We start from the raw sequence: 24465 nt of genomic DNA on the forward strand, positions 1-24465 counted from the left end.
AACTCCTGAAGGTAGTTAAAGCATTGTCATACATAATCTAGACTGGATTCTGTCACTAGGTCTAAGCAAATGAATTGACTTATTTTTTTTTCTTTTTTTTGCTACTTAAAGTTCTTCTAAGAAACTATGCCAATGAAATTTTGCAATTTATACAGGGAAGAACAACATTATATTTCATATGAATTATTCTACTTCATTCACAGAAAAGATGGAGGAACGTAAAATGAAACACCAAGTACAGCACGCGCCTTCACAGATGCTCAGCCAAGACGCGAACACCAAATTCTTCACTTTGCTAGAAGCCAAAACTCAGGTTTTGTATAAAAATTAATACCATTTACAAATTGGGATATCCTGTTATTATTATTATTATTATTATTATTATTATTATTATTATTAGCAAAGCAGCAACCCTAGTTGGCGAAAAGCAGGATGCTACATGCACAAGGGCTCCAACAGGGAAAATAGCCCAGTGAGAAAATAATCACCTATTGTTTCTTGTAATGAGATAATACAACTTTTATATTTTGATTGTTATATATCCATGTTGATTTCTCTCCCAACGACAGGCCTTATGCGCAGCGTTCGTAAGCGTAGTCATTTCTAAGCCACCTGAACGGCCGGACTGGAAGCCATACCGTTCTGGCATAGCCGCGCTCATTAAGGATCACAACAGGAAATCTTATTACGTTCAGGTAACTCTTGGCATTACGATGTGATTTATCTGAACAAAACACAATGAAAGATTGTTTGATATAGTAATCAATAATATCAATGTTATCATAACATGAAACCTTATCATTGTCGTAAAAGTACTTATGGCTTTCCATGTTATCGGATTGAGTTTTTGAAGGTAACACAAAATTTTGTTTAAACATAGGACAGGATTTGGTTGTATAGATTCAATACAGAATAATTGAGGAATAACATTAACAGAGTAATGCAATGAGAGGGAGAGAGAGAGAGAGAGAGAGAGAGAGAGAGAGAGAGAGAGAGAGAGAGAGAGAGAGAGAGAGAGAGAGAGAGAATTACAAAACCCAGTGCTAACGTATAATAGATATGCTTCATATCCTATTCATATTTGTTCTATTATGAGAGTGAGAGACTGAGATATGTAAAGGCCTCTTGGTTATTTCAATCATACTTTTCCCTTTGGGAGATCTTATAAGTAGACTGAATGTATCTAATTACTAACACCATTCAGACAGATTTCATGATGTATTTTTCAATAACAAAATCTTAAAGTTACTGTTCGCTCAATCAGAATACCACACGTTATGAAAACTTCAAATACATTTAAAATCTGCCCAAGTATTAAATTAACGTATACAGTAGTGAGAAAGAAGTCAGAGAAAACGTTCCAATATTAATCTCATTTCAGTTTTTTTTAAATCTTGCAGATATATGACATCGTGGATTGGGAGAAAGTCAGAGAAGAAGAGCTGACCAAAGGAACGCCTTATCATGTGTCGTTGCCAAACTTCCACCAGTTCGAAGCATCGGTTAGTTCGTAGTTTTGACTTTTTTCTTTTTCTTTTCTATTCTTCAGAAGCTTCAGTGATAATAGTTAAAATGATACTTAAGAAATTCTATAAGTACCCTGGAAGAAGCTAACATTACTTAAACTAGAGAAACCAGGAAGTGGTAATCACAATGAAAATAATACTAGAGAAATTCTATAAATACAATAGAAGTTAAGATTACTCCAACTAGAGCAATCAGGAAGATATAAGCAACTTTTTCTAGCTTTATAACTGATGGTAGTGTTTTTTTTTCTTTTATAAAAAAGTACCAGTAAATACAAGTAAAAAATGTTATCTAATGACCTTATATAATCTGATATTAGCTCAGAAATGTCTAAAATGATTTAAGGACAGCATGAAATTATTAGTTATAAGGTGTGTATATTATCCTTAATGATTCCCTTGGTGGAGGTTCCATACCAGACACGTGACAAACGAAAAATTAAATTATTATTATTATTATTATTATTATTATTATTATTATTATTATTATTATTATTATTATTATTATTATTATTATTACTAAGAAATGACCGTAGGCAGACATTCTTAGTTGCATAGTAAATAGATTTTATGAATTTGGACGTTTGTTTTTTTATAACTTCATAATAATTATTATGGAAGACTGTAGTTTCGCGAGAGAGAGAGAGAGAGAGAGAGAGAGAGAGAGAGAGAGAGAGAGAGAGAGAGAGAGAGAGAGAGAGAGAATCTTGATAATGTTTACTGCAGTCAAACAAAGTTGAACAGAATATTAGCATGTCAATGAAATTTTCGTATGTTATTTTAATTATATTTTAAGGGCTGCTTATGTGGTCCTGCAGAGCAGAGGAACCCTACTCTCTACAGGACCTCCACGGTTGTTTTGTGATGCTCATTTGGGAGCATTTAACATTTCACAATGCGTATTGTTCGCTTACTGTTTGATCATCACTATTGAAACACTCGCTGAAAAAGAAAGTCTTCAGTTTCTTCTTGAAAGCCTTAATATCTTCAATTATGAGGATATCTCGTGGGAGCTTATGGTATAATTGACGTTGATACCGTTGAAAAAGATTATTAGTTTTCTCTGTCGGAAAAATACTCTTGACAATCAAAAGTTATTTGCAATGATTTATTGCCACAGCTGCCAGAGCAATCTTGTTAAATATCACATACGATGTTAATCTCAAATTTCAAAGAATTATTATTAACATTATTATTATTATTAATATTATCATTATTATTATTATTATATTTCTTGAGTATTATCGAAAAAACCTTGAAATTTCTTGCTACGAAGTTTGTAACGTGCAGGAAAGTGTTTACATAACCGATAAATGGGTGTTAGTTCTCTCTCTCTCTCTCTCTCTCCCTCTCTCTCTCTCTCTCTCCCTCTCTCTCTCTCTCTCTCTCTCTGGACCGACATGATATAACCCGGACATTGGATAACAAAAATGTCATTACGAGAGCAATTAATCTCTCTCTCTCTCTCTCTCTCTCTCTCTCTCTCTCTCTGGACCGACATGATATAACCCGGACATTGGATAACAAAAAAGTCATTACGAGAGCAATTAATCTCTCTCTCTCTCTCTCTCTCTCTCTCTCTCTCTCTCTCTCTCTCTCTCTCTCTCTCGATTAACGACCTGTGATATCGGCTTTTGCTCTAACTTGACCAGGCTTTTCTTACCGGACGTTGGGGTCACGCAGCAGAGTTGCCAGGTTGGCCTTTTTCCAGGCGAAAAAAAATCTCAAACTTGGCCTTTTTTGAAATTGGTTGGTGGCCTTTAGTAACATCATAAAAAGGTGGTCCTTAAATGCTATATATTTGGCCTTTTTCTTACAATGGGTTTGCCTTTTAAAGCTGTGGTTGATTAAAAGTTGGCTAGATGATGAGGGTTTTGGAGACGAGGGAAAGGGGGGAATTATTACAGGATGGTTACGTAAAAATGAAGAGAAAGGGAAGAAGGAAGGAACAAGATAGGATATTGAAAGGGGAAAAGCAAGATTGGTTGGAGTTCTCTTGCTTGAGGGTACACTCGGCCACACTATTCTAACTTATTTCTATTCCTCTTGTTTTGTTTAAGTAATTATAGTTTATATAGGAAATATTCATTTTAATGTTACTGTTCTTAAGATGTTTTATTTTTCCTTTTTTTCATTTCCTCACTGGGCGATTTTCCCTGTTGGAGCCCCTGGGTTTATAGCATCCTGCTTTTCTAACTAGGGTTGTAGCTTAGCAATCAATAATAATAATAATAATAATAATAATAATAATAATAATAGAGCTCAACATTCAATTTCAAGGGAGGTAATAACACTACTGAAAAATCTTTTGCTAATCTGGCAACCTTTAAACTATTGCATAGCATCACCTTCAACTCCTCTCTTTTTCAGATCATAGCATAAGTTCGTGTACTATTGTATCAAATTCTAAACAACAATGGCGATTGATCTTTCTGCGGACTGGTATCTTTAGAAGGGGCAGGTAGATTTCGTGATAACATAGAGAGAGAGAGAGAGAGGAGAGAGAGAGAGAGGAGAGAGAGAGAGAGAGAGAGAGAGAGAGAGAGATTAGCAATAGAAAATATATTTCCACCTTAAATTCTCCAAACGCAAATTACCTGAAGTTATTCAGGAAAGACAAACATATATCTTATAGTTATTTGATAAGTCAAACAGATTTGTATATTTCCTTCTATTGGACATCTCTTGACTGATGTAAGATGAAGTATTGATATCACTGCAGGAAGCAAAAGAGGGGGAGGGTGATGGTTGAGGGGTTCAGGGACTACGTTTGTGTAAAGGTCAAAATCTAATCGCAATTGAGAAGGTCAGTTGCGCTATGCAAGTCTTAATAGGGAGATAACGGAATGCAAGCATGAACAGGGTGAAAACAACAACAAAAACAACAACAACAATAATAATGATAATAATAATAATAATGATAATAATAATAATAATAATGATAACAATAGTAATGTATTTAGGTAAAGGACTCTCTTTAATGCATGTCTTCTTATATACCATTGCTGCCTCAGTGACATTAATCTCATAGAGGACTCTCTCAATTGTCCTATAATAATAATAATAATAATAATAATAATAATAATAATAATAATAATAATAATAATAATAATAATAATAATAATAAACAGATTCACTATGACATTGTATAATCACAACCTAAATTTTGATTTATTTTCGTTTTCTTTTTTTAAAAAAATCAAGAAGCAGTCATGAAGATTTTCCAAAAGTTTTGTATTTTTCCTACCTTACGTAAAATTATTTCAGATTAAGCGAAAAAAACATGGATACCCCATTAAAGTTAAAAGTTGCTTAGAAATGGAAGAAAACTACACACAGGGGCAAATCAACATTTAGATATATTAAAAGAAGGGTAACATAAGTATGGAGTGGAGATATTTTGGTATACAAAAGTTGGTTCTCTAAGAAGAAAAGTATTTAATCAGATGGTCCTACCAGATTGAACTTATGCATCAGGAACTTAAGCCTTACTAAAGCCTTAGAACATGAGCTAGGTACAATTCAAGTTAGTTATGTAAAGAATAATGAGGGGAATAACACTAAGAGACAGAAAAAGAGCAACATGGGTACGAGAGCAAACTTAAGTAGGATATATTTAAACATGTAAGGATAGGAAATGAACATGGGCAAGTCATATAATGAGAATGATAGATAATAGATGGGCATTAAGAAAAACAGAATCGTTTCCTAAAGATTGCAAAAGGAGCAGGGGAAGGAAGAGGAGATGATGTATTGACGAGCTAAGAAAATTTGCGGGTATAGATTAGCATAGAAAGACCATAAATAGACGCGCGTGGAAAGATATGCCTGAGTCCTTTGTTTTGCAGTGCACTAGTTACGGCTGATATATATATATATATATATATATATATATATATATATATATATATATATATATATTCTTACAAAGCTGGTCTAGTATAGAGTAATACCGTATTTTATTAATAATTTTATTTATATTCTATTTGTGCATTGAAGAGAGGTTAGCCAGCTCTTAAGGTGAGTTTTCCTCGTGAACATTCAAGTTCTAATATGTAAGTTACGTAAGACTTTCGTTGTTAATTTTATTGTATTCTTTATTCAAGTCAGTATATGTAAATTTACGTTATTTTTAAGAATTAACCATTTTATTTCACGTACTTTTGTTACGAAGTCTTACGTAACTGTTTATGAATGTTATGTGATCATACACAATAGGAACAAGGGATTATGTAATGTTCTTTTATATTTATGAGGTATTCGTCCTTTTTGTGAGAGAATACGCAGTGTACCACGTGCTTGGAAATTTCACGAAGGACCTAGTGATAGAATGTTATCTTTCTTTTATTTCGGGGACAAAGTGTGGGCGGAGCTAGCTGACTGAGAGCGCCGTCTGGTGTGGCGGGAGTACAGCGTTCAAGTATTGTTTTAAAAGTATTCAATACTTATAGTGTGTCCTCTCCAAAGTGATTTTGTGCCTGCATATACAGTGTGTAGTGAGTACTTATAAAAATTCTCTTAGTCTTTGTAAATGGCCCTGTAGGAAGGTTAGGATTTGTGTTAATTTGGTTATCTATTTTTCATTAAGTGCCAACCTTAGATATTGTATTCAAATTTAATTTCAAATTAAACAAGTGATTGTATAGTTTTCATAGTATTTCTAGTGTCTTAGTCTAAGGTTTATTTAGATTTAACATTTAAAGTCAAGTTATTATATAATTTTCAGATAGTATCATTTTTGTCATAATCTAAGTTTTGTTCAGTTTTAGTTTTTCAAGTGATTTGTTTTGTTATTATGTAAATGCTTTTCAGTGTTGTAATTCATATAGAATATATTCGTTTTTGTAAAGAGTTTATTATTCCAATCACCAGTGTTTAGAATAGAATCCGTTCGTATTCTGTTAAAGAGCCTGAGAAAGTCATAAATTATTCTTAAGAGTAATTACCTAGTTCGTTTTGAGTGTACTTAAGAGACCTTTGGATATTCATTGTTTTTATATATTGCTGTCTGGAAGTTATTTAACTGTCTCAGAGTTTGTGTATTAATATTTTAAAGAGCAACAGATTGGAATTCGAGAGGTTGAGTAACTTGCCAGTTGTAATATATTATATGTTTGGTTCCCAAATATATATTTGGGGCCCAGATCCAGGAGCCATAATTGTATAATGAGAGAGAGAGAGAAAGAGAGAGAGAGAGAGAGAGAGAGAGAGAGAGAGAGAGAGAGAGAGAGAGAGAGAGAGAGAGAGAGTATAACTAGATACAATTTGCAAAAGGTAATAACAGGAATACTATTCATTCATCGTAAATAATACGAAATTTCAACCCCAATATAAACTGTATCAAATGTGAAATCTCTTCTTTATCACATACATCTAATAAAAACATTAATTCTTTTGTTTTACATTCTAGACAATCACATTTCTGATGCAATAATATTCACGCTAATATTATGAAGGAAGTATTGGGGGCACTTAAGTATTTAGAGGGTGGTGGTTTGCCAACCTCCTCACAAGTTCATATCCTATAAACATATGTGTAACAATGTATGCAAGCGAGAGATTACATTTCCCTATGTAAAAAAAATGCATAATTAACCAAATTTACTTACAGAAAGGCAAAGCAATGGGATTGAAGTTTTCCCTCGAAAAAGAAGCCAAAACATTTGCCCAGATAGCCAGGGATATCACCATGACAGGACACTATAAAGGTGACAGTAAGTATAGCCAGGGATATCACCATGACAGGTCACTATAAAGGTGACATTAAGTATAGCCAAGGATATCACCCTGGCAGGACACTATATAGGTGACAGTAAGTATAGCCAGGGATATCACCATGGCAGGACACTATAAAGGTGACGGTAAGTATAGCCAGTGATATCACCATGGCAGGATATCAAAAGTGACAGTAAATATAGCCAGGGATTTCACCATGTCAGGACACTATAAAGGTGACAGTAAGTATAGCCAGGGATATCACCATGACAGAACACTACAAAGGAGACAGTAAGTATAGCCAGGGATATCACCATGACAGGATGCTATAAAGGTGACAGTAAGTATAGCCAAGGATATCACCATGACAGGACACTAAAGGTATATTATTATTATTATTATTATTATTATTATTATTATTATTATCATTTGCTAAGCTACAACCCTAGTTGGAAAAGCAGCGTGCTATAAGCCCAGGGGCTCCAACAGGGATAATAGTCCAGTGAGGAAAGGAAACAAGGAAAAATTAAATATTTTAAGAAATTAACCTTAGAATAAATATCTCCTACATAAACTATAGAAGAACTATAGAGAAATAATGAACAATTAAAATAGAATATTTTATGAATAGTAACAACGTCGAAATAATTTTTTTTTACCTGAACTATAAAAAATGAGATAGAATAGTGTGCCCGAGTGTATCCTCAAGCAGGAGTACTCTAACCAAAGACAGTGGAAGGACATGGTACAGATGTTAGGGCACTACCCAAGACTAGAGAACAATGGTTTGATTTTGGAGTGTCCTTCTCCTAGAAGAACTACTTACCAAGAGGAAAGTGGCCACTGAACAATTACAGTGCAGTAACTCCTCGGGCGAAGAAGAATTGTTTGGTAATCTCAGTGCTGTCAGGTGTATGAGGACAGAGGAGAATATATAAAGAATAAGCCTAACTATTCAATGCGTGTAGGCAAAGGAAAAAAACCGTAACCAGAGAGAAGGATCTAATGTAGTACTGTCTGGCCAGTCAAAAAACCCAAATAAGTCTCTGGTGGTAGTATCTCAACTTTAAAGGAGACAATAAGTATAGCCATGGATATTGCCATGACAGTACACTATAAAGGTGACAGTAAGTATAGCCAGGACATTGCTATGACACGACGCTATAAAACATCACATATACCAAGGCACATCCACCAATTTTGGGGGGTAGCCGACATCAAATAAATGAAACAAAAAAAGGGGACCTCTACTCTCTACGTTCCTCCCAGCCTGACAAGGGACTCAACCGAGTTCGGCTGGTACTGCCAGGGTGCCACAGCCGACCCTCCCCCGCTATCCACCACATATGAAGCTTCACAACGCTGAATCCCCTACTGCTGCTAGTCCCCCGGTCATCTAAGGCACCGGAGGAAGCAGCAGGGCCTACTGGAACTGCGTCACAATCGCTCGCCATTCATTCCTATTTCTAGCACGCTCTCTTGCCTCTCTCACATCTATCCACCTATCACCCAGACCTTTCTTCACTCCATCCATCCACCCAAACCTTGGCCTTACTCATGTACTTCTCCCATCAACTCTTGCATTCATCACCTTCTTTAGCAGACAGCCGTTTTCCACTATCTCAACATGGCCAAACCACCTCAACACATTCATATCCACTCTAGCTGCTAACTCATTTCTTACACCCGTTCTCACCCTCACTACTTCGTTCCTAACCCTATCTACTCGAGATACACCAGCCGTACTCCTTAGACACCTCATCTCAAACACATTCAATTTCTGTCTCTCCGTCACTTTCATTCCCCACAACTCCGATCCATACATCACAGTTGGTACAATCACTTTCTCATATAGAACACTCTTTACATTCATCCCCAACGTTCTATTTTTTACTACTCCCGTAACTGCCCCCAACACTTTGCATCCTTCATTCACTCTCTGACGTACATCTGCTTCCACTCCATCATTTGCTGCAACAACAGACCCCAAGTACTTAAACTGATCCATCTCCTCAAGTAACTCTCCATTCAACATGACATTCAACCTTGCACCACCTTCCCTTCTCGAACATCTCATAACCTTACTCTTACCCACATTAACTCTCAACTTCCTTCTCTCACACACCCTTCCAAATTCTGTCACTAATCAGCCAAGCTTTTCTTCCGCGTCTGCAACCAATATAGTATCATCCGCAAACAACAACTGATTTACCTCCCATTCATGGTCATTCTCGTCTATCAGTTTCAATCCTCGTCCAAGCACTCGAGCATTCACCTCTCTCACCACTCCATCGACATACAAGTTAAACAACCACGGCGACATTACACATCCCTGTCTCAACCCCACTCTCACCGAAAACCAATCGCTCACTTCATTTCCTATCCTAACACATGCTTTACTACCTTTGTAGAAACTTTTCACTGCTTGCAACAACCTTCCACCAACTCCATATAACCTCATCACATTCCAGATTGCTTCCCTATCAACTCTATCATACGCTTTCTCCAGATCCATAAATGCAACATACACCTCCTTATCTTTTGCTAAATATTATAACTGTAAAAATCTGATTCATACAACCCCTACCTCTTCTAAAACCACCATGTACTTCTAAGATTGTATTCTCTGTTTTATCCTTAATCCTATTAATCAGTACTCTACCATACACTTTTCTAACTACACTCAACAAACTAATACCCCTTGAATTACAACACTCATGCACATCTCCCTTACCCTTATATAGTGGTACAATACAGTACATGCACAAACCCAATCTACTGGTACCATTAACAACACAAAACACATATTAAACAATCTCACCAACCATTCAAGTACAGTCATACCCCCTTCCTTCAACATCTCAGCTCTCACACCATCCATACCAGATGCTTTTCCTACTCTCGTTTCATCTTGTGCTCTCCTCAATTCCTCTCTTGTAATCTCTCTCTCTCATTCTCATCTCCCATCACCGGCACCTCAACACCTGCAACAGCAATTATATCTGCCTCCCTATTATCCTTAACATTCAGTAAACTTTCAAAATATTCCACCCACCTTTTCCTTGCCTCCTCTCCTTTTAACAACCTTCCATTTCCATCTTTCACTGTCTCTTCAATTCTTGAGCCAGCCTTCCTTACTCTCTTCACTTCTTTCCAAAACTTCTTCGTATTCTCTTCATATGAACGACTCAATACCTGACCCCACTTCAGGTCAGCCGACCTCTTTGCCTGACTTACCTTGCGCTTTACTTCCACATTTTTTTCTCTATATTTTTCATACTTCTCTACACTATTACTCTGCAGCCATTCTTCAAAAGCCCTCCTTTTCTCTTCCACTTTTACCTTCACTCCTTCATTCCACCATTCACTGCCCTTCCTCATGCTGCTTCCAACAAACTTCTTGCCACACACATCACTTGCAATCCCAACAAAATTTTCTTTTACTAACTTCCACTCCTCCTCTAAATTACCAGTTTCTCTTACTTTCACTTTGTCATATGCCATTTTCAACCTTTCTTGATATTTACTTTTTACCCCTGGTTTTATTAACTCTTCAACCCTCACTAGCTCCCTTTTACATCCACCTACTCTATTCCCCAACTCTTTCGCTACAACTAATTTTCCTTCCACCAAAAAATGATCAGACATACCATTAGCCATACCCCTAAACACATGCACGTCTTTCAATCTTCCAAACATTCTTTTAGTTATCAACACATAATTCATTAATGCCCTTTCTGCCACTCTTCCATTTGCCACTCTTACCCATGTATACTTGTTTTTATCTTTCTTTTTGAAAAAGCTAGAACTTATCACTATCTCTTGCTCAACACACATATCTACCAGTCTCTCACCACTCTCATTTTCACCTGGTATGCCATACTTCCAAATGACACCTTCTACCTCTCCTACACCTACTCTAGCATTTAAGTCACCCATGACAACTACATAATTTCTTCTACCCAGTTCTTCTACACACCTAGTTAATTTATTCCAGAACTCATTCCACTCTTCTTCACTTTTCTCACAACCTGGCCCATACGCACTGACAAAAGCCCAACATTCCCTACCCAACCTAGCCCTTACCCACATTAACCTAGATGATATCTCCTTCCATTCCACTACTTTACCTGTCATGCATTCACTCAGCAATAAAGCCACACCTTCTCTTGCTCTTCCCCTCTTAGTCCCAGACACTCTACCAGACATTTCACCAAACATCACTTCACCCTTCCCTTTTATCTTTGTCTCACACATCCTTCTATCCCTAAACATACTTCCAATCTCACATCTTTTACTCTCTATTGTACTACATCCATGCACATTCAAACATCCTAAAACTAGAGTGAGGGGAGCAGTCACTCTCCCCCCAGCTCCACCTCTTTGATGATGTCTCACAGGATTGTAAATACAGGAGAGGGGGTTCCCAGCCCACTCGTCGCGTCCCTTTTACTCGCCTCTTATGACACGCAGGGATACGTTGGCGCTATTCTAATTGTTTTTATGCCCCCGCGGCCACATTAAGCAATTTTCCGTTGTAATAGCTCAGTGGGAAACATTGGAGTCTTGCAACCTGTGGGTCAGGAGTATGAACCACCATCATTTCTTAATTGCTTTCATAGTTGAACTCAACCTTACCAGGGATGAGAGGCTTGGATAGGTGCTGTCCATAGCTTTTCCATTCAAAGTTATTAGCAGCCATTACTCATACTTGTTTGCCTCATTTACCCCTTTCACTATATGTCAGAAGGCCATTCTCCATCAATTCAAAGATTATCTTCCTTAAAAAATGCATTCAAAATAATATGCATCTAATACATGAAATATTTTTTTTTTCTCTGGGACTCATCCCTGTGGAGCTAAAAGGCTATACCGTATCAACACCATAATGGTCTGAGTTTTCGAATCTGTGGTCCCAATTCCCCACTAGTTGAGAACCCGTTTTAGAGTATATAATATTCCACATATTTATACACACTTCAATCTTAAGTATGACAACATCTTTTTCTATGCAGATTCCTCGCTATTCATCAATTCCAATGACAGGAGAAGCACTGGAGATGCATCAGACGTCAAAACTATACCAACCGCGCCACCTCCGTTACGCACCAACCAAAACCAAACCCTTCCTCGGCTCAAAAGGCCAAAGTCTATGCTCAGAGAGGCTCCAAAATCTCCACCTCCACCACCTCCTTCATCAACCAAGAACGTTACATCCAGCAGCTCTCCCCTTCCTTCGCCTCCAGAACCACCCCCACCCAGGAGTACTGGCATCACGTCATTACCATCTACCCCTGTAAACAAAAATGCACCTTTGTCAGTTTCTGGACCATTGCCACTACAATCACCAGTAACTACCGCCCCACCACTTCCAGCTACTCTAAATAGGAAGAAGAAAATCACGTAAGTGATTAATCCTGTGCAATATCATAGAAATATCTTATATCTTCATTTTATGCAGTGAATTCTGTTTAACTTGTTTTCTGATGTTGAAATGAGGTTTTCTTTAGAGCATTTGTACAGAGTGATGGTGTTTTTCAGGAAAGATATGATTGGAGTACCTACCAATTTTCAACATGTGTGCCACATTGGCTTTGACCCAGAAGTCACACTTGATGATAAAATGTTAAAAGACATGGTGAGTTGATTGGAAACTTTCTCTTGCTGTGTTAAAGCATATTGTAATCTACCTAAACATTATTTTCATCACATAACTTCAATGAATTTTAATTCAAATTACTTGAATAACAATTGTTTGCTCTGTTTTGTAAAATAGAAAAAAAAAAGGTCGTGTTAGTTTGCATTATTTCAAAAGAATCAATTTGGTAAATCAAGCAAGCTATTGTATACAGCTACGAAAACTTAAAGCAAAAATATAAATCATAATAAAAAAGTTTGTATCTAGGAAAGGATACATTTAGCAGTTTAGGTTAAACTAATAAAGAGAGATCTTTTGATATGTTTTTGCTTTGATAATTTCAGATGAATGAACCAATAATGAGACCCAATGCATCACGTCATCTCCCTGCTCCTCCCCCACCTCCTGATAACAAAGGTTTGACTTCTTTACCTGTCTCTCAAGCATTACCACCAAGACAAGAAGAGGCTGCCATAGTAGACTTAGATGAGCATTCCAGTAAAGAAGAAGAAGAAACGCCGGTCTGTGAAGAAACAAGCAATAGAAGTTTGGCTCATTTACCTGTCTCTCAAGCATCACCACCAAGACAAGAAAAGGCTGCCACAGTAGACTCAGACAAATATTCCACAGAAGAAGAAGAAGTGTCAGTCTGTGAAGAACCAAGAAATAGAAGTTTGGCTTATTTACCTGTCTCTCAAGCATCACCACCAAGGCAAGAAGAGGCTACTACAGTAGATGCAGATGAACATTGCAGTGAAAAAGAAGAAACGCCAGTCTGTGAAGAACCAAGAGAGCTGGCTCTTGAGACTCCATCAAATTTGGCAACAAAGTTTCCTGTAACACAAGTAAATGATACGATGCAGTCTGAAATAGAATTTGAGAAGCTTCCTGTCAAAAATATAGCTAGAGAAAATGAATTTGAGGTCCAAACAACCCCTCCCATAGATGAATCTGAATCATACACAAAGGACTCAGAAACTTCTGTAAGCAGCAAAAAGGATCATGTGGTGGGGACAAGTAACAGTACTGATGGTAATGATTTGGTTAATGGATGCAATAGTGAATTAGAAAGTTCAGAAAACACCATTGACTCAGATCCAGTACAGTCACTGAGGCTTACACAAGACTCAACCAAAAACACAGATCCAATATCAATCGCGGATTCGCCATCACTACCAGGGGTAAATTCGACACAAAATGATCACTTAGCAGTAGAAAGGAATTCATCTCTTGTTGAGTCTGACCAAAAACATCAAGAAAATCAGAATAACAATATGAACACTGTGAATTGTAACTCTTCCCTTCAAGCAACTGAATCAAGTGACTATGATGCAGAAATTCTAAATTCTTTGAATGAACTTGAGGCAATGTTAGAGGAAGTTTCCACTTTGTCTTCTGAATCTGCGCCTTCACAGACCAAAACAGAATCTGGAGAAGAAATGTCAAGCAACAACAATCAGACCACTGATGACATTGAATCCAGCTGTGAATCCTATACGAACCAAAGTAGCTTGTCTTCCACTTCATTATATACTTATGATCCAGCTCAAGAAAGCCATGATGCCCCTGACCATATAGAAATGAAAAAAATTATAGACGATGCAACTACACACTCAAATCTAGTCTTATCTGCTGAAAGCTTGCAAACACCTGAGGCACCTGCACGGAATCGGCGGAAGAAGTCGAAGCAGGCATCTCCTCCCCCACCACCCCCGACGCCTACTGAGCCTGAAGAGCTCAAAAACTCATATTTATAATGTGTTATACAGTGAATCTTAATCATTCATTTATTATAACAATTATCAGTTCCTTTTCAAAACAGATATCGTAACCTAACGTACTTACCTGGTCTCAAACTTGTATCTCTATTTTATTTATTTCCTTATTTCCTTTTTGCACTGGGCTATTTCCCCTGTTGGAGCCCTTGGGCTTATAGCATCCTGCTTTTCCTACTAGGGTTGTAGCCTAGCTAGTAATAATGATGATGATAATAATCTTAAAATGACGTATTTTTCAAAAGGTCTGGTTATAATGTGTCGATCACAAATAAGTCTTATGACTCACATCAGGGGCATAAAATTGATATAATGATTTGTTATGTAATCTTCTCGATTATTTCATATTTATGTAACTATCTATCATATAAGATTCAATAAAATTCCAAAATAAATATTGGAATACCTTACGATGCATCAATGGGCATTCATTGATGGTGGGTCATTTCATTTTCATATAATAAAGAAAATAATATTTTATCATTCTTTTCTTATAATTCAATTTTTATTTATATGATTCTTATGGAATAATAACAATTAGTTGTGTTGTCTTTGTAAAAGCAAATTGTTGCAGGAGGAAAAAGCGGGTGATCTTCATGATAATTCAGGACATCAGATAACGATTCCTAATCTAATCTCCTGTGTAACAATCGGTGGCATTGAACGTATTGTTTTGCTATGGCGCAGGATAAATTACAGTTATCAAATATAACCTGATAAGTTTACTTCTTGGAATACACACACACACACACACACACACATAATATATATATATATATATATCTGTATACACACACATATATATATGCATATATATATATATATATATATTTATATATATATACACACATGTATATGCTATATATATATATATATATACACATATATATATATATATATACACACATATATATATACATATATATATTATATATGTGTGTGTGTGTGTGTGTATATATATGTATATATATATATATATATATGCGTGTATAAGTGTATATATATAAATATTTGCATATACAGCCTGTATATAAATGTGCATATCTAGATATATATGTATCTTTATAGTAATTTTAGTGAAATAACGGGTCCTTTCAGTCAAATCTCTTTGATAAAGTAAAGAAAAACATCTATTTCAACAAGTATTTCCTCAAAGGTGATAAAATTATCTCTCATGTTAAACAATCCACTAAATGATGATGGTCCAACCAATTTTGAATAAAAAGTTCAAATAAGTAAAACCAATTGACATAAGTACCTTAAAATATAATGGCATAGAAATGTGTAAAAAAAAAAAAAGGTCAAGTATATACAAAATTATTTAAAGAATTGGTCGTAACAATCAAAATACAAAAATGGAAAATGAAATGTTTCATATACTTACTGACTTTGATGATTGCTTTTCAGGTCCCCTACAGCAAAGGAACCCCACTCTCTACAAGACCTCCACTGTCATTTTACCTTGTTCGTTCAGAGTATTTAACATTTCATATCATATATTGTTCATTTACTGATAAATCGTCACTGTCAAAAGACTCATGAAATAAGAAAGCCTTCAGTTTCCTCTTGAAAGCCTTAATGTCTTCAATCATTTGAATGTATCGTGGGAGCTTATTATATAGTCTCGGTGCCGCATATTTAAAGGCTCCAGAGCCTAAAGTAGACATATATCTAGGTTCCAACAGTTTGAAGCCATCTGTAACTATTCTCGTGTCGACACGATTTGTTGGCTGCGCAAGGTGTAGCAATTCTATTAAGTATTTTGGACGCCCGGTTCTGGTAACTTGGTGGGTTATTGTACATATTTTAAATTCAATTCTCGCTTTAATCGGCAGCCAGTGTAAATCGATTAGTATAGGGATGATCCTTTTTCTAGGTGAGACACCTTTTATCAGTCTTGCTCCTCTGTTTATTATGTTTTGTAATTTCTGAAGTTGCACTTTTGGTAAATTGTAATAGATAGAGTTGCAGTAGTCAATCCTGGTAATAACACAGTTTATCACAAGTTTCTTTACAGAATTTTCATCCAGGTACTTTTTTTATAAACGTAATATTTCTTAGATGATAACCAGCAGTTTTTATTACATTGTTTATTTGGGCATTTAAAGATAGGTTGCAGTCAAGAAATACACGTAGATCTCGAACTTTACTAGATATCGGCACCGAGTCATTATTTACGTTCATTTGAATATCACCTAAGTTTCTGACGCTGTTTCTCTTGTCCACCACCATGAATTCAGTTTTGTTCTCATTTAATTTTAGTTGTTTAAATGTCATCCATCCTCTAACACTATCAAAGATTCGGTTTAGAGTTTCAGTGGTGTCATGTATATCATTTATGGAGAAGTAAAATTGTGTGTCATCTGCAAATAGTTTAAACTTCACGCCATGCCTTTGTAGCATTTTCGATAGACCAATAGTATAGATGCAGAATAAGATTGTGCCAAGTACACTCCCCTGGGGTACCCCCCTGTTTAGGGGTTCATATGATGAATAAGAGTTTCCAATTTGTGCACTGTAATTTCTACCAACCAAGTAGTCTTTTAGGTATTCGAAGGCTTGATCTTCAACGCCGATGGACCGTAGATCATTTAGTAGCAGTTCATGCACCACTGTATCAAAAGCAGCAATGATATCGAGCAGTATTAAAATACCACATTTATTTTCATCCATCATTTCTAGCATACCATTTACAACAGACCAGATGGCTGTCTCCATAGAGTATAATTTTCTGTAAGCAGATTGGTTGTCAGGCAAAGCTTCTATTACTTCTAAGTGGCTGACTAGTTGTTCAAGAATTACATATTTCAAGCACTTTTGAGACAAAGGATGGATTTGAAATAGGTCTATATGAGCTTAATTCCTGGTAGTTCAGTGCATTTTTCAGAACTGGTGTGACTATAGCCATTTTCTCAGATTTAGGAAACTTATATTCATCAATGCTTGCATTTGCTATTCTCATTATTATTTCGGCTAGACTAGAAAAGTCTCTCTCCAATTACCTCAGATATTGGCATAGGATCGATCGCGCAGTTTCTTTTCTTTGCTCTCTTGATAATTCTGGTGATGTCATCTTTAGTTATGTTGTTAAATCGTATTAATTTTGTCTGTGTGCCTGGTGTCTCATTAATCTGATGTTGAGTATTTACAAATGACCTGGTTAGGTTTTCAATTTTGTTTTTAAAGAATACTAGAAAATTATTTGCTAGTTCCTGGTCACTGTATCCATCAGGTAGCTTCTTTTCTTTTACATTTCCCATTATACCATTCAATAGACGATATAACTTATGTCTGTTGATGCTTCGAGGATCTTTCTCTTATAGTATTCACTTTTTTCCTTCTTAGTAGATAGTTCTATTGACACGCAGCAGTTTTGTATTCTACCCTAGTACTTTCAGTTTTTAACCTATTCCACTTTATTTCTTTACGTCTTTTTTCCCTCTTTTTCACCAAAGCCCCTCCATCAAACCAAGGAGATTGGTCTTTTACAGTTATAGTCTTTTCCATCGGTGGGCACCTGCTATCATATTCACTTTCACTCACTTTATTGTAAGTGGTCATAAGACAGTTAGCACACTCAGCTCCTAACAGACGTTGGTCATCATGATCACAGGGAATGTTGATAGCATCCTCTATTTTCTTTGTAACTTCTTCATAAATACGGTAGGAGAATAATTGCATTTGTCTAAAGTTTATTTTCTTTACTATTGCATGTTTCTGTAGAAGAAGACTAAACTTAATAAGTTTGTGCACTTGGGAGATAGTACATTTCTCTTCGACTTTTATATCAGATACAATATTATTCATGTCATCACTTATAACTAAGTCTGGCGTAGCGTATGCTCAGTTAAAGTAGTTGTGCAGTCGACATTATTCAATGGACGATATTATTCTCGTAACTCATTAAATGCCAAAGCATCAGGATTTGATGCGTCATCCATCCAAACATTGAAGTCTCCACAGATAACTAATTCGTTTTTTTCCATGATAATCAGCTCAATGAGAGCACCGAATTCTTCAAAAAAAAGATACTAGAGTTTGTTCTAGGAGGTTTGTAGATTGTTACAAAGGATATTCTTCTATTTTTTGGCGTAAATTTTATTTTTATATATTCAAAGTTTGTTACACTAATTCTTTTCAACGTTTTGATATTTGAGTAACTTTTATGAATAAAGAGTCCGACACCCCCAAGAGGCCTACCTTCTCTCGGTATGTGAAAGAAGGGATGTGTGGGGGGTGTCTTTTCAGTGATCTTTGCCTTGTCCAAGTTATTAAGCCATGTTTCAGATAATGCTAGTATATCCAAATATTTCTCTTTTATCAATTCTCGAATTTGAATAGTCTTTTTACCTACAGATTGTATATTTACATAGCCACAGTTTATTACATCCCTAGCAACCATGACCAGTATTTTCCGCTAGTCTTTTCAATTCCAAGTCAAACGCATTGCAGTCTCTAGATTTTACTGTATGATCACTTGGTCTGTTTAACTTTGTGCAGTTTATAGCTAAAATGCTTCAATAAGCATAAGTGTAGAAAGGAGATTCCCACTGACGTTGTGCTGTACAGTTTGCAGCAAAAATAGAATAGTATCACCAGTTTTGCTGCATACTGTACAAAGGAGCTGTGGTGTACTGAATTAACCGACCCCTTAATGTCTTAATGTAGGAATAACGGTGGAAAAGAAGAAGAAGAAGAAGAAGAAAATTAAAGTAATATTTACCAGGGTTTCCAAGAAATATTAGTTTGCTATGACCTAAAAATGCTCACGTCTCCACTGACTAAATGTATCTGACGAGAGACGAACTCGAATGTAGCTTTGTAATTGAAGTTATTACAGCAAACTGCTGGCACCCATGGGCGTCAACAGGTGGGGGACGGGGGGGACATAGTATCATTTGTCCCCCCTACATTTTTAGTATTCACTATGGTGATTATACCAATGTAATATTCAGCTAAGGGATGAAACTAGAAATTATGTCCGTGCGTGTGCAAAAATACTTTAGTTGGTCTAGAAAAATATCAATAATCAACGTTTTCTATCAATAATCAACGTTTTCTTTAAAATGGTTTATTTACATTTTTCCCGCTTATAGCTCACAATTCGATCAGCTGATCTTCGAGTTTCAATAGTACAAGCTTACGCCATATGTTTCAGGTAAAAAAAACAAGGTTTTACATCAGTTCATTTATATTTAACGAAATCTGTGGTATTGTGATAGGTTGTACTATTTATATGCCCGGTAATGAATATGTAAGTCGAGGTATAAATACCGTACATGGCTTTAAATACGTGCGTAGGGCCGTAGGCAAACTGCAGAGGGAGCCTGAGTTATTTATCTATTTATTTTTAATTCGAGTTTACAATAGAAGTCAAGCAACAGCAGGTCCTACGACCCTTCAAGGTTACTCGCCCCCCCAAACCACCATGCTCATGGCATTAACCTTTAACTAGACAATTTAATGTCCATAAACGATATATTAAGCCATGCCAAGGGTATATTTTTTCATGCAATTTTCTGTCTTTTTGTTGGCTTGTGTGTCTCCTACCAAGCCTAAAGTCCATAAACGAAGTATCAAGCCTCAAGGGACAAGGGTATATTGTTTTTGTCATCTGTCATGTAATTTTTTGTCTCTTTGTTGGTTTGTCTGTCAGACTGTCCAAGCCTTAAGTCCAATCGTCCATAAACGAACGTACAAAGTATAAAGGGTATATTGTTTTTGTCATGTCATTTTTTGTCTATTTGTTGGTTTGTCTGTCTGTCTGTTTACAGATTTGCTTATAAGTCTTAGAGAATGGATATCAGAAATTACTTCTCAAGGCCGGGGCCCTCAACATCACAAACAAAATCCACAAATGCAGCAAATCCTTCATCCACACAAACAGAAAAACGTCAAGAAACTGAAATTTCCACACCTCCCTTAGATATAGGCCTACAAGAAAAACAGAAAGTTACTTTATCATCAGCCCAAGTTTTATCAAAGGAATTGGTATCTTTGGCAGCAGGAGATACTGATGTTCCCTCATATTCTTGTACAGCAAATAATATACCGGGTCCAGTATTAAACCATAGACATAAATCTGGTGAAGGTAGGCCTACCTGTAGTTCAGGAACCACAAAAACAGAAAAACAAGCTAAAACATCAAGCTCTCTGGAAGTGTCACTGAATCCAAGTACAAGTTTAGGAACTTCAGGCCACAAACTTCCAACCCTACCAGAGGTACCGCATCAACCACCTGCTAGTTGCATCCCTGTACAAAAACTCAAGAATAAGACACTAAGATTTCAAAGTAGTTGGTACAATGAATTCCCATGGTTGCATTTTCATGAGAGTATTGGTGGAGTTCTATGTCATACATGTGTAAGAGCTTCACATCAAAGACTGTCTGATTTTGCTCGGTGTGCTGAAGATGTATTCCTAAAATCAGGGTTTTCTAACTGGAAAAAAGCGATTCAGAAATTTCGCAGTCATGAAAAAAGTGCAGCACACAAGTTGTCAGTAGAAAATTTAAAATTCCACAAACATCAAGAAGGTATCAGTAGCCAGTTATCATCTCAACTTTTGCATGATCAACACCAGTAACGTGCTGCTCTAATTAAGATAATTACCACACTGAAATACCTAGCAGAGCAAGGCCTTGCCATCTGAGGTCATGAAACCTCAGAGGGTAATTTTGCAAAACTTTTGCAGTTGAGGGCTGAGGATGACAAAAAGCTTAAAGTATGGTTGTCCAACAAAGTTTCATATACTTCTGTTCCAATCCAAAATTAAATATTGAAGACAATGGCCAATGCTGTAGTTAGAGAAATCTGCAATGATGTTAATCAAATGTCAACACAGTTTGGCCTTATTACTGATGGAACCCAAGATATCCAAGGCAATGAACAGGAGGCTGTGTGTGTGCGATATGTCGATGACAAACTCAATGTTCATGAAGAGCTGCTAGGATTGTACCAAGTGTCGGCAACTACAGGAGTGTTTCATAGTAAAATGCTGCAAGACACGCTTATATCTCTTCAACTACCAATTCAACACCTCCGGGCTCAAACATATGATGGTGCCAGTAACATGTCAGGAAAATATAAAGGCTGTCAGGCAGAGATAAAGAAGGTGCAACCACTAGCTCTGTATGTGCATTGTGGAGCTCATGTTACCCACCTAATTATCAGCAAGGCCATACCAAATTCTCTCTTCATAAAAAATGCTTTAGACAACCTTCAAGAGCTAGGCACCCTCTACAGAAGTTCAGGAAAGTTCAAACATATGTACCTTAATATTCACACAGATAATCTCAATACTCCTTCACCAACAAGTTTGAAGCCAATATGTCCTACACGGTGGCTTACACGATATGCTGCAGTGAAAGCAGTATTAGATAATTACCCTGATGTACTGGCTGCCCTCCAGGAGGCAGCAAAGGAGTTAGGGTCAACAACTGCATCCCGAGCAGCAGGTTTGTACAAATGTTTGTCCTCAGGGGAATGTCTGCTTGGATTATATGGATCACTTCCTCTTATTCAATGTCTAGAAAACTTCAACAAGAGCCTACAAGGATCAAAAGTGACAGTATCTGGAATGCTAGAAGCTGCAGAGGTTACCATAAAGAGCCTACAGTCACTTCGATGCGAGCACAAATTCAAGAGATTATTTGAAGAAGCAGAACAGAAGCTCCATCTGTGTGACCTAGATGCAATTCCTCTTCCAAGAAAGAAAAAAATACCAAAGAGGCTAGACCAAGGATTAGGATTTGCCTCTAACTACTGTCATGACTCAGCTGAAGAGTTTTATCGAGTTGAGTTCTTCAGTGTTATTGATGCTGCCGTACTGAACATTAAAGAATACTTCACTTCCACTGATCTCACCGAGTATCAAGATTTATCGTCAGTACTGTTGACTGGGACACATAAGCCAGAAATTATCACTAAGTATCCAGAACTCAATGAATCTCTGAATCAGCAACTCGATTTCTTCTACAACCAGTTTAAGGGGTCAACAGTTGAAGATTATAGAAAGATCTTCGCAGATATGGTACCAGAAGTTCGCCGAATGTTTCCTCAGGTAGAAGCATTGTTACGCCTTTTACTTGTCTCCCCAGCAAGTTCCTGCACAGCTGAGAGGTCATTCAGTGCTCTCAGACGATTGAAGACATGGTTATGTAGCAGTATGAGTCAGCAACGCCTTAACCACCTCATGATTTGCCATGTACATCGTGACCGTCTAGCTACCTTAAGTCCACAGGCGATTGCTGAGGAGTTCATCCGAGCAGAAGACAAACGAAGGACCATTTTTGGTAGATTCTGACTAACAGAATTGCTAGGATTGACACAGGTTATTTTTCGTCTTAATACTTTAAATGATATGATAATAATCTTATTTGAATGAAACAACATGAGTCTTGCTTTCATATAATGTGAATTAATCATTTAATAAACCATGCTTGTTGATTTAATCAGGCTTTATTAAAATTTTCAAGTAATATAATAGTGTTTATATCTTAATCATTACAAAGGGTCTAAGGTAATACTTCATGCTCAAAGCTTTAATGTCATGTTTGGCCAATGAATTTAAAAAATATTAAAATGATTTTGTATAACTTGACAGACAGATACAAAATTAAAAGGCTTATAACAAGATTTCAGGCAGGATAGAGGTCTTGTATTTTGCTGAAATATGTTGCTCAGGTGCCTTTAAAAGCACCAAAAAAAGGTAATAAATTAAAAAGATTTCTGGGGGGGGGGGCTTACAGGCCCCCCCCCCCCCCCCCCCCGACCCCCCAGCTGTGAGGGCTCGCTGCGCTCGCCAGCCTCGCCTGTCAATGTCCCCCCCACATTTTAGAAGCCAGTGGCACCTGAGTTTTATTCATCGTAGTCTTGATCTGACAATTAACAATTAGGTTTCACACACGATAGTTTACATTTTTCCAAAGGACTTTTCTATTAATTTTCTTTGTTGCTTACAGTCCAAAATATTTTGAATGCTAAGTGTAAAATGTTAGATACACAAGGTTTATGTACGATTCCTTAAGGTTTATGTACGATTCCTTGCCACAATCAGTTTTGAGAAGGACTTAGCTTCGGAGTCTAAAATGCCCTCGGGTAAGTATATAGAATATGTAAAAGATAAAGAGTAGGTTAGGATAAAAGCAGGTCTACTCTTGATAGCAATCGTTGGTCATTATTGACACGGAGTTCCTTCGTAAGACCTCTGTATACATAACCCCAAGTCCCCAGTTAGTTAATAGCAAGCATATAGCGCTTGTTTGCATGTAGTACTAACAATGGATATCACCCTTGAAGCCTTATACACTAGAATTTTTCTTCCCACACTGCAATAACCTTCCTTTTCCACACTTAGACCAGAGCATCTAACCATATTTCATGTATAATCTGAGGATAGCATCTAGGAGTCTCCCATTTCTGTTGACAGGCATGATTAGCCTTATAAGGCCAAGACCAAACTACAGTGCGGGCCGCAGGGCTTCAATCCACCCTAGATGATTCGGAAGATAATGAGATCTCGCCTTTGCCATTAATAACGAGATGGTTCAAACTGCACATCATTTAACACCTTTTTTTTTTTCTTCTTTTTTGATCAGCAAAATTACACAGCCGAGCAGCTTATTTTTTGTTCCTTTTAAGTAGTTTCATACAATTTACTCCTACAAAATGTTCGAGACACCTTTCCACGAACATAAATAATCCATGAATAAACGGGTTTTCAGGATTTTTGTCTCCTTTATCCTAACAGTTTATTTCTAAAAACCTATGGTTAAAAACATCAGGTAAGTTTTTGTACTCTCTCTCTCTCT

General features: G+C 36.6%; 2 protein-coding genes across 3 annotated transcripts; both read left to right on the forward strand.

Annotated features, from left to right (window-relative positions):
* Positions 1 to 207: 207 nt before the first annotated feature.
* Positions 208 to 15132, forward strand: LOC137658686 (uncharacterized). 2 transcript variants are annotated; one of them, XM_068393664.1, is made up of 7 exons: positions 208 to 313; positions 570 to 695; positions 1401 to 1502; positions 7138 to 7240; positions 12257 to 12644; positions 12783 to 12879; positions 13224 to 15132. In XM_068393664.1, exons 1-7 carry the CDS (start codon positions 209 to 211, stop codon positions 14634 to 14636), a joined length of 2334 nt encoding a protein of 777 aa, XP_068249765.1. In that variant the 5' UTR covers position 208; the 3' UTR covers positions 14637 to 15132. The 2 variants fall into 2 exon arrangements, with proteins under 2 accessions (XP_068249765.1, XP_068249767.1); XM_068393666.1 differs by having other exon boundaries at positions 7138 to 7234.
* Positions 15133 to 21440: 6308 nt separating this feature from the next.
* On the forward strand, positions 21441 to 23074 carry LOC137659078 (zinc finger MYM-type protein 1-like). Its single transcript, XM_068394165.1, has one exon. The coding sequence runs from the start codon at positions 21441 to 21443 to the stop codon at positions 22956 to 22958; it is 1518 nt and encodes a 505-aa protein (XP_068250266.1). The 3' UTR covers positions 22959 to 23074.
* The last annotated feature ends 1391 nt before the right edge of the window (positions 23075 to 24465 follow it).

Source organism: Palaemon carinicauda, chromosome 19, assembly GCF_036898095.1.
Source record: "Palaemon carinicauda isolate YSFRI2023 chromosome 19, ASM3689809v2, whole genome shotgun sequence".
NCBI classification, from domain to species: Eukaryota; Metazoa; Arthropoda; class Malacostraca; order Decapoda; family Palaemonidae; genus Palaemon; species Palaemon carinicauda.

Coding starts and splice junctions, on each gene's coding strand:
- LOC137658686 (XM_068393664.1), top strand. CDS start 209: ATGGAGGAACGTAAAATGAAACACCAAGTACAGCACGCGCCTTCACAG. Junction 314..569: donor TGCTAGAAGCCAAAACTCAG/GTTTTGTATAAA, acceptor TCCCAACGACAG/GCCTTATGCGCAGCGTTCGT. Junction 1,503..7,137: donor TCCACCAGTTCGAAGCATCG/GTTAGTTCGTAG, acceptor ATTTACTTACAG/AAAGGCAAAGCAATGGGATT.
- LOC137659078 (XM_068394165.1), top strand. CDS start 21,441: ATGGCCAATGCTGTAGTTAGAGAAATCTGCAATGATGTTAATCAAATG.